This window comes from Pan troglodytes, chromosome 13 (genome assembly GCF_028858775.2).
Source record: "Pan troglodytes isolate AG18354 chromosome 13, NHGRI_mPanTro3-v2.0_pri, whole genome shotgun sequence".
Taxonomy (NCBI): Eukaryota; Metazoa; Chordata; class Mammalia; order Primates; family Hominidae; genus Pan; species Pan troglodytes.
In genome coordinates, this window is record NC_072411.2 from 104186971 (window position 1) to 104198603 (window position 11633).

Consider the following 11633-nt stretch of genomic DNA (forward strand, 5'->3'; position numbering starts at 1 on the left):
GTTTGGGTGGTGGGGGACAGGGAACAGAGAGGAGAAAGAGTAACTTTAAACCACCTCATAAAACAGTCAAATATAATTCATTTTATCTTGACAGTAGCTAAAATAATTGTTACTGTTTTACCACTGTCACTTGGTAGAGTTGATATTACTACTATAGAGAAGACTGATTCTTGAGTTAACTATTTAGACGTCAACTGCAAATTCCTTTCTGGATATCTGGCCTTGCTTTCTGTTCTCTAAGAGTTCATTGATCTCACAAGCTCAGCTTCATTTCAAGTTAAGGGTTCTGAGGGTTTCTATAGTGAGGGTGGCATTTGTCCATCTTTGCAATACTCCCTCCCACCCCAGCATCGAACACAGTACCCGACACATGGAAGGTGCTCATTAAATGCTCCATAAATTGGCCCATACTTTTCATTGCACACCCTCTGGTTTAGGGCCCCTTTCCTACCCATTCTTTGCCCTCCTCAGAACTTACTGAACTGGAAATAAATAGCCATGGAGTCAAAGAAACTGACCAGGAACACAGCCAGGCCTGGCATGGAAGGATCTCAGATCCTTCATAGTACCCTTGAGGAAATATTCCAGGCCTTTGATAAGAAATGACTGAGAAAGACAGGAATGGGGCAGAAGAAACCAAATACTTGCGGAGTGCATGATGGTGGCTCTATCTAGTGCTATAGACTGGCAGGGCCTTTGGAGGTCATGAGGGTCACCCTCCGAATTCCCTGGGCTGCCCCAATCCCAATTCTACAAGGTGGGGCTTTGATTAAGAGTCATGCATTTGCCCAAAATCTGTCTCTGTCCATGACTGCGCTCTGCTTTTCGGGGCTTCCTCTTAGATAGGCTCTTCCCCAAGGGTGGAAAGTTGGCCACCAGCTTCTATTTCCCAGGTCATTCCGGAACTGAATATAAACCAATGTGGGTCACTTATCCATACCCAAATGAAATGCCATTGGCCCACCCTGGAGCCACAGGGACTGAGAATGGGAAGAGAAATGATGTCTGACAGAGGAAAATGGGGTACTGAAAACTATAAGAAGGAATTTCAGCTACTCAGGAGATTGAGGTGGGAGGATCGCTTGAGTCCAGGAGTTCAAGGATGTAGTGTGCTATGATTACACCTGTGAATAGCCACTGCAACCCAGCCTGGGCAACATAGTGAGACCCCATCTCTATAGAAAAAAAAACTACAAGAAAGAAGAATGATTCTGGACATCAAAAGAAAAGATATTTGTTACAAGTATTCAAAAAATATTGCCATACTCCATGACTTATCTGGTGAAACTATCCCTTTTATTCTTAGCAACAGTTTAGTTCTTCACTTAGGGCTGAAAGAATTATGAATCGTACTTTCTGGGAGGAAATATCATCACAGTCACCATTCATTAACCAATATTTGAGCACCTGCTATCTACTATGTGTTTGGCAGTTTCTGGGCATTTGGGATACATCAGTGAACAAAACAGACCAAGATCCCTGCCCTGCTCCAGGATAGTACAGGTAACAGACAACAGACCTAATACACAAGCAGAGTGTGTAGCATGTTCAAAGGTGATAGCTGCTAAGGAAATGAGATAAGAAAGTGACTCACGCCTGTAATCCCAGCACTTTGGGAGGCCAAGGCGGGCAGATCACGAGGTCAGGAGATCGAGACCAGCCTGGCTAACATGGTGAAACCCCGTCTCTACTAAAAATACAAAAAATTAGCCGGGTGTGGTGGCGGGCACCTGTAGTCCCAGCTACTCGGGAGGCTGAGGCAGGAGAATGGCATGAACCCGGGAGGTGGAGCTTGCAGTGAGCCCAGATCGTGCCACTGCACTCCAGCCTGGGTGACAGAGTGAGACTCTGTCTCAAAAAGAAAAAAAAAAAAAAGAAAATATGGAGCATCTAAGAACGCAGAATTCAAAGTGGGGAATTTTACAATAATTGCTTGTATATTTAGTATCCACAATGCTTTTGTATTACACTTTTTTTGTCCAGCAATTTTGGCACAGTATTACAGAAGGAAAAGTGTTGTCATCCCTAAGGCCCACTTTCCTGGCCGCCTCCCTCAAGACTCACAGAAATGGCAACTCAGCCTGCTTCCAAAGGACTCACGAAGTACACGCTCGGTACACTTTCTGACTCCCAGGCCAGTCTTTGCCCCAAAGACCTTCTCTTGGAAATGTTCAGTGTTCACTGCTCTCCCTAGATAGACCTTCTCCTTATGGATGTGGTAGCTCCCAGATTCCTAGGGATTGCCATGTAGTAATAAGGCACAGTCTCAGGGTAGTACAGACAAAGATGATGAGTTCAAACAGAGAAGAGCACACAGGCTGTCCTCCACACCTGGAGCTGTGTGGAAACCAACTCATCCTATACATTCATTTGTGTATCTCCTGCCTGTCCGCAGGGCATGTCATTCATTTTTGCCTGGGGCATGTAGGAAGCTTTGCATGTTGCAGGGGATGAGGGTAGGTGATAAGAAAGGTCAAGGCAGAACAAGGGAATGGAAAGAGATAAAAATAATCACAGTTGCTAACATTACTGAGGACTTATTCTGTGTCTGGCTTTGTTCTAAATTGTATATGCATGCATTTATTTAATTCATAAAATGAATCTAAGTATGTAGAATTACTCCATTTTACAGATGAGAAAACTAAGGCATTGAGAGGCTAAGTAACTTACCGAATGTCACACAGTTGGTAAATGGCAGAAGCAAGATTTGGTCAGGCAGCCCAGTTCCAGTGCCTATGCTCAACCATCTGTTATAAAGCTTCACTGCAGCCCCCAGCTGAGCCCTGTCCAATCAAAAACACCGCCTATCATGTTAGCTAAGCATCCAGCACTCCTTCTAGAAAATTCCATTCCTATGGACACATTCCATCTGCACCAGGAAGATTTTCTGACCCCACAGGATTTTGCCCTTCCCTCCAGTCCCACCCAAGTTCTGTGGAGACAATATAAAGCTTTCTCTCCCACTGATCATTCGGTTCCCCTCAGCCAACATATTTTTATTTTTATTTTTATTTTGAGACAGTCTCTCTCTGTCACCCAGGCTGGAGTGCAGTGGCATGATCTCGGCTCACTGCAAGCTCCCCCTCCTGGGTTCATGCCATTCTCCTGCCTCAGCCTCCCAAGTAGCTGGGACTACAGGCGCCCGCCACCATGCCAGGCTAATTTTTTGTATTTTTAGTAGAGACGGGGTTTCACCATGTCAGCCAGGATGATCTCCATCTCCTGACCTCGCAATCCGCCTGCCTCAGCCTCCCAAAGTGCTGGGATTACAGGCGTGAGCCACCGCGCCCGGCCCCCTCAGCCAACATATATTAAATATGCTCTGAGTATCAGACACTGTGATAGGCACTGAGGATACAGAGATGAATCATCTCTATCCTTGACCTTCCAGGGAGCCTAGAATCTAACAGGAAGATAAACAATGAAACAGGTAATAGCACAATGTTGTGGCAGAGGCAGGCTCACGTTACTACAGGAGAGCATTCATTCATTTTCCATTTATTGCATGTGAACTTCTCACATTTTAAGAACCTCTTTACAACACTGAAGGCAGGGTTTCACCATGTTGGCCAGGCTGGTCTCAAACTCCTGACCTCAGGTGATCCACCTGCCTCAGTCTCCCAAAGTGCTGGGATTACTAGCGTGAGCCACTGCACCCAGCTGAGACCAGCCTGTTTTCTAAACCAAAAAAGAAAAAAAAATTTTTTTGAACCATGTTTTTAAAAACTCAATTTGTGTTTTTTCAAAAAGAAATGGTAATTGATGAATGAATAAGGATAGAGGTTTTTTTCAGGGACTTTTTAAATTATCAGGGTTAGGTCATGGTAGTAGGGAAGAAAATAGCAATAATGCCTATTAATGCTAGATATCAAATTGAATATCCTTATACTCCACGTTGATATCAAAGGATGTGTATGTGACGCCCAGAACATCTGAAGAATGAGAAATAAGCTTCCACCTCGCAGTTCCCACACAGTTAGCATATAGTGCCCTCAAATGCAAGGTAGAGGAATTGGCCTGAACACGGACAACAGCCAGCCATGCCTGGAGTTAGAGCTGCCCCACCTGTTTTGAGACCAGTCCCAAGCATTACGTATGTGGGCAGGTGTACATGCATCCCACCAAGCAGAAGGGAGCTGCCCCGAAACCTGTGGATTTCACATACAACAGGAAAATAATGCTTGGCTTAGGACATCATCCAAAGATGGAACAGGGTGCCTTAGGAGATAAGTTCTGGTCTCCACAATCATTTAAACATGCCTTGATGACCACTTGGCAGGAAAGTTGTAGAGGGATCACGAGCTGGTCTCAAGATTTAATGGTTCCAGGACACTTGAATAATATTCCCAGGAAAAAATATGTATGAGTGTGTTCTATTTCCAAAAAAAAAAAAATGGAATTAAGTATAATATTATCAATATTAAAGTGTCAGACTAGTAGTTGGGAAGCCCTGGATGGGGCAAGGGGTACTTCTCTGACACTCTGATACTAAGTGACCTTGTGACGCTTCTGAGACTCCATTTTCTCTTTAATAAAACAGAAATAATAATACTGGGACCTGACAGGGCATGGTGGCTCCCACCTGTAATCCCAGCACTTTGGGAGGCCGAGGCGGGTGGATCACCACCTCAGGTAGTTCGAGACCAGCCTGGCCAACATGGTGAAACCCCGTCTCTACTAAAAATATAAAAAATTAGCCGGGCATGGTAGCATGTGCCTGTAGTCCCAGCTACTCAGGGGGCTGAGACAGGAGAATCTCTTGAACCCAGGAGGCGGAGGTTGCAGTGAGCTGAGATCGCACAACTGCGCTCCAGCCTGGGCAACAAGAGCAAAAGTCTGTCTCAAAAAAATAATAATAATACTGGGAACTCCATACCTGCCTCTCAACAGTGAAGCAAGCATTACATGAACTAATAGTTTTGAAAGAATGTTCACATCTGTAAAGGACTCAATTCATAAGGGAGAAAGGAACATTCGCTGATCCCTGCTAAGAGCCAGGCCCCTCACAGGTTGAGCCTTGTGTAATCTTCCCGTCACCCTTCCCAGTAATTGTGCTGATCCCTACTGTGCAGATGAGGAAACCGAGGCTCAGAGATGATCAGTCACATGGCTGGCAGGAGAGGGAGCTAGGATTCAAAGCCAAAAAACCCCACAATATCAGAGATCTATGAGGTCTGTCTGTTCTGTTCCTGTGTACCTAGTTGTACTTCTTTGTTCTAGCTGCAGAACCCAAGAAGGGAGCAGAGATTTGATATTATATATTAATCTTTTTTATCTTAATAACACAAGATACTTTATGATTTTTCATAAGGTCTTTTTTTTTTTTTTTTTGAGATGGAGTCTCACTCTGTCACCCAGGCTGGAGTGCAGTGGCATGATCTCGGCTCGCTGCAAGCTCCACCTCTTGGGTTCACGCCATTCTCCTGCCTCAGCCTCCCAAGTAGCTGGGACTGCAGGCACCCGCCACCATGCCAAGCTGATTTTTTATATTTTTAGTACAGAGGGGGTTTTACCATGTTAGCCAGGATGGTCTCGATCTCCTGACCTCGTGATCCGCCCACCTTGGCCTCCCAAAGTGCTGGGATTACAGGCGTGAGCCACCACACCCGGCCAAAATCATAGTCTTTAACAAAGACAGTGTAGGGGACTTTTCTGTTACACAGGAAAAGTTATACTACCTTGAAGTTGAAACTTTTGAATGAGATCCTGATTTTCTTCCATCATTAAGAAAGTATTGAAATTAGTCATTTATATTCATGTATCACATGGTATGTTACATGGAATTTCCAAATGTCTCTTCCTGGTTAAGCCTTTTGAGAACTCTACAATTATTTATTATTACTTCCATTTCACAGGTGTAGAAGCTGAGGTTCTATGATAGGTCTTGCAGCTGGCTCAAGACAGGCTGGAGGCTGCACTTCAGACTCCTGCAGCACATGCTCCTCCATCCTCCCAGCAGCTCCCTAAGAAAGCCTGCTGTGGTCCTAAAAGTAACATGCCCAGCAGGGGGGCTGTGCATGAGAGTGGAGGGCAGGATGGCTGGAAGGTTTTCCAAGGAAAAGATAACCTAAGATCACTTGTCCAGCATCTGTCGGTTTCCAGTTGAAGAAACTGAGGCTCAGGGGTTAAGTAACTCCTATGGTCTGTAAGACATCAAGTGTAGTAGTTAGGACTTGAGTGCAGACAGCCTGACTGCAGGACCTGTACTTCAGCCACCGGAGAAAGCGCCTCTCACATGTTGGTTTCAATGCTGTAGTTTGTGTTCACAAAGTGTTTGTGACTCTTCCTCCTCCTCCCCCAGTCTTATAATACCACACTGCTGCCAGTGCTCTAAATACAGCTCAGTCTTATCAGTGGTTTGCTTGAAATTCTTTACTGTGTCCCCATTGGCCCTCTGGTTAAATTCCAAGCATCAAAGATGTATTTATTTTACAAATAGAAAAATATACCATGTGCAATTTTTCTTAAACTCCGAACTGTAACATGCAAGATCTGGCCTGTGTCTAATTTACACTGTCCACACACTGCCCCCGCACCAAACTATCCCCTAACCAGCACATGCTGCTTCCTCTGCTTGGAATTGTTCTACCTTCCCTTCACTGCAAGATTTAGCACTGTGTCTGCTGGTAAACAACCTTCCCAGCCTAATTTAGCTTCACCTCCCATGAGGCCCTGCAGAAACCTGTCATAATCTGCCACAACATTTATCACGCTGCATTGCAAACTGACTTGTCACTTCCCCACAAGCCAGTGAGCATCCTACGAATACATCTTTCATCTTTGTGCCCCCGGTGCCTATCTCAGTACCTGGCACACAGCAGACACTCAATAAATGTTCATTAGCTGAATGAACAGAGGAAGAGCAAACAACCTGGCCAAAATAACAGAACTGGGATTTGAATTTACAGTCCCTCCATTTGTTTTGCTCACTCACCAAGTATTATTACCTGTTTCCATTACTCTGTTTTAATCATGCATTTGTAACTCAGACTAAAAGTGACATCACATTTTATTTAGGTTTAGTTTCTTTAATTCAAATTTTGAATCTGAAATATATTCAGAAGGTTTTTTTTTTCAAATTTAAGTAGAAAACAGCGTGCCTTCCAGCTGCTCAGCTCCCTTCCCTTGAACAACTGGAGTTGCTAGTTTCCTGTGTCCCCTTCCTGGAATGTATAATGCATATACATAAGCAAATACAGATAGATACATACACAGATAGATATTATATGCAAATCTTAGCATATTATACACATTGTTCAGAGTCTTTTTGTTTGTTTGCTTGTTTGTTTTTTTAGATGGAGTCTCACTCTGTCATCCAGGCTGGAGTGCAGTGATGCGATCTCCGCTCACTGCAACCTCCGCCTCCTGGGTTCAAGCGATTCTCCTGCCTCAGCCTCCCGAGTAGCTGGGACTACAGGCACGCACCACCACACCTGGCTAATTTTTGTATTTTTAGTAGAGACAGGATTTCACCATGTTAGCCAGGCTGGTCTCGAACTCCTGACCTCAGGTGATCCACCCACCTGGGCCTCCTAAAGTGCTGGGATTATAGGTGTGAGCCACCACACTTGGCCCAGAGTCTTTTTTTTTTTTTTTACTTACTACATCTTGCAGTTCTACGTTAATTCATAAAGAGATGCTTGTAGGCCAGGCGCAGTGGGTCACGCCTGTAATCCCAGCACTCTGGGATGCCAAGGCGGGTGGATCACCGGTCAAGAGATCGAGACAATCCTGGCCAACATGGTGAAACCCCATCTCTACCAAAAATACAAAAATTAGCTGGGCGTGGTGGCGGGCGCCTGTAGTCCCAGCTACTTGGGAGGCTGAGGCAGGAGAATCACTTGAACCCGGGAGGCGGAGGTTGCAGTGAGCTGAGATCGCACCACTGCACTCCAGCCTGGCAACAGAGCGAGACTCCGTCTCAAAAAAAAAAAAAAAAAAAAAGAGATGCTTGTGCTTTTTAATGGTTGCATCATATTCCATTGTATAAGCTAATAATAATTTATTTAACTAGTCCTCAATTGATGGGACATTTAGGCTGTTTCCAATCTGTTGCAGTGAATGAATGACTTTAAATAGAAGTTATTTCACATGTATATTCTTTTTTTTTTTTTTTCAAGATGAAGTCTTGCTCTGTTTCCCAGGCTGGAGTGCGGTGGTGCGATCTCAGCTAACTGCAACCTCCACCTCCTGGGTTCGATCAGTTCTCCTGCCTCAGCCTCCTGAGTAGCTGGGATTGCAGGTGCATGCCACCACGCCTGGCTAATTTTTGTATTTTTAGTAGAGACAGGTTTTGATCATATTGGCCAGGCTGGTCTCTAGCTCCTGACCTCATGATCTGCCCACCTCAGCCTCCCAAAGTGCTGGGATTACAGGCGTGAGCCACCACACCTGGCCACATGTGTATTCTTATATCTAAAAAAAGATAGTTCTTTTGACACTTTTCTAAGCAACATACAATTGAATTGACAGAGTTTCAAATTAAGACTATTTCTTTTTCTAACAAAGATTCACCTGAAAATATTTTTCCAAATCCCTGAGTTTCTCTATCTCCCTCTCCCACTCTGTGAAATGAGAAGATATTCCTTGCCCCTGAAGGCTCATGGCTGTGTGTTGTTGAGACTGAAGTTTGATCCTTCTTGGCATTAAAATTCTTCCAAAAGAAGAAGCTTGACTCTCCCTTTCAATACAGTTTCTTGTTAGATTAAAAGGCTTTATAACCAGGGATATCTAGTCTTCTAACTTAGCCTGTTACTCCTTTCCATTTATTCAGGGAATTTTTTTTTTTTTTTTTTTTTTTTTTTTTTTTTTACTGTACCAGGCCAAATTGACTTTGTCTCCAAAATAAGAAACCCAAAAGTAAGAAAATTATTTACCTGTGTTAGCCTTTTTATGTCAGTATATATCATCAGCTACAAACACTAAGCTAACAAGTGAGAAACAAACACACAAGGTAAAAAGCCACCAAGTGAGGGAAGTCAGAGGGGAATTAAAGAGAGTGCCAAAATAGCAGATAATTAGTTGTCTCTTCTCAAAGCAGGATGTGGCTTTGATAACAAAGTGGAAAGGTGACTGTCACTACAGAATGAGGGTAAACCCGGAGAGACTTCCAGGACCCTTCATGCCAGATTCCAGCTCTAGCACCGAGATGAAGCTGTGGGTTGAGCAGGGATCCAGGTGACAAAGGCCCAGATCTGGCCTCATCAGACACACGGGGCTTACTTGGGTCACCAACTCTACCTGCCATGTTACTTTGGCACTGAGGAGCTGCTCTTGCAACACTCTAGAGAAGAGCATGATTCTCAGTCCTGGCTGCATATCAGACTCACCCTAGAAGCCTTAAAATGCCCCAACTCCAGCTGTATGACTGTTATTATTTGGAGTTAGGTCCTGGGAATCATTTTCTAAAACTTCTCAAATAATTCTAATGTGTAGCCAGGGTTGGTAACCATAGTTATGGAGATTTCTGGGAGGAGGGATTGCAAGCAGCTTGTATGACTCAAGGAAAGAAGGAAGAAGGGATCAAATGTGATAAGAAACCAAATCCGTGGTAATCCTGAGGATGCCACAAAAGGCCTGTCTGACCCTTTGGCTCCCCTGCTTTAAATCCTGAATGCTTTCCATTTGTTCTCAAGATAAAGACCAAAGTCCTCAACCTGCCTTCAAGGCCATGGGGGTTTGACTCCTCCCAACCCTGCGCAGTTCTCTCAGTCTCTGCTGTAGTCACACTAGTCCTCCCTCAAGTCCTGGAGGTGCCCTGCTTCCTTCTGCTAGTTGGCCTCTGTCATGACATTCTTCTCCCCTTCCTCCAGTAAACTCCTACATGCCTTAGGCATTCAGCACTGCACAGATGAATGGGATAAGACCCCATGAAAATAAGTACAACCAGGAAGCTAACAGTGCTCGATGCTGCTGGTGCCAAGCCTGCCTGGCCCTGGCTTTTTTTTTTTTTTTTAAGAGACAGAGTCCAGGGTCTTGCTATGTTGCCCAGGCTGGACTCAAACTCCTGGGAACTCCTGTTTTAAGCAATTTTCCCATCTCAGCCTCCCAAGTAGCTGAGACTACAGGTGCATATTATTATGCCTAGCCCTGCCTGGCTCTTTAAGCCTGTTTAACACTAGTAGCAGCCTTCCTGGAGACTTAAGTAAAAAGTTGACGAAGAAGGAGAAGAAACCACTAAGAAAACTGGCTTCCCTTTTACCAAAGGTCATGGGATCACAGAATTGTTTAAAGTGTTTGCATTTATTATGTCTAATGTATTCTTTGTTGTGTGTTAACCCAATAGGAAAGTGGAAATGCACTGGACTATCAGGAAGAAGCAGGGAGACCCCTCAGAGAAACTCACCACGACGGCCAAGGTACAGACCACTAGGTGGGGCTTTATAATCTTATAGCCATAACTGTCAGATGAACTTTGCACTGTTAAAAGATGTTAATGGGAGGCCAGGCACGGTGGCTTGCGCCTGTAGTCCCAGCACTTTGTGAGGCCAAGGCGGGTGAATCACCTGAGGCCAGGAGTTTGAGGCCAGCTTGACCAACATGGTGAAACCCCATCTGTACTAAAAATACAAAATTAGCTGGGCGCAGTGGTGCATGCCTGTAATCCCAGCTACTCGGGAGGCTGAGGCAGGAGAATCACTTGAACCCAGGAGGCGGAGGTTGCGGTGAGCTGAGATCGCGTCACTGCACTCCAGCCTGGGCAACAACAGCGAAACTCCATCTCAAAAAAAAGAAAAATGTGTAAAGTCACAGATTTTGGATTTCACCCTTAACTTGATCTTTTTCTGTTTATATCTTTTACCATGTCCTTCAGTTGACATCCAATCAAAAGTAATTAATTTTTATACTAATTTTACAAGAGCTTGTTGTTTGGGGGATACCAGACAACAATATATCATGGTAGCCTGATCCTGGGTTTGGTTAAGCTTCTAAGCAGATTTCTGTTCACATGAGCTCTTACCACCTCCATTTTCAAGGCAGAGTGACACTAGCCAGGGAAACATGCTCCAGTCTTCAGGTCTGCCATATCATAAATCACACATGCAGAATGTGAACACTGACAGGGCTCCAAGGGCTTGGCCAAGTGTGATGGAGGTTTTAGGCAACACAGAACATGGCCAAACCTAAGCAATGACCAAGTCAGTCAAAACAGATTTCCTGTCTCATGACGGAAGAGCAGGCACCAGCTGGATTGCATAAAGGTTATTCAGACCATGTTTAATGCAATGAAATATCACCACAGAAAATTAAAGAAGGCATTTTCCTGTCCTGAATGATAAACACTAATGTTCAGAAAGGATTTCAAGTATTTGAAGAAAAAAGAAGAGGAAGTGCCAAGGAATTTTTTTTAACTATTTAAGGATCAATTTTCAGCCAGACACAGTGGCTCACGCCTGTAATCCCAACATTTTGGGAAGCCACGGCAGGAGGATCACTTGAGGTCAGGAGTCTGATACCAGACTAGGCAACACAACAAGATCCTGTCTCTACAAAAAATTTTAAAAATTGCTGGGCATGGTAGCACATGCCTGTAGTCCCATCACTCCAGAGGCTGAGGCAGGAGGATCATTGGAGCCCAGGAGTTTGAGGCTGCTGTGAGCTGTGCTATGATCATGCCACTGCACTCCAGCCTG

General features: G+C 44.5%; 1 protein-coding gene across 1 annotated transcript in view; it reads left to right on the forward strand.

Moving 5' to 3' along the window:
• KIAA2012 overlaps nt 1–11633 on the forward strand; it is a 132890-nt gene that overhangs the window by 83347 nt on the left and 37910 nt on the right. The window contains exon 15 of the mRNA XM_054680079.2: nt 10286–10358. Coding sequence (XP_054536054.1) covers nt 10286–10358 — 73 coding nt within the window. The remainder of the gene's footprint in view (nt 1–10285; nt 10359–11633) is intronic.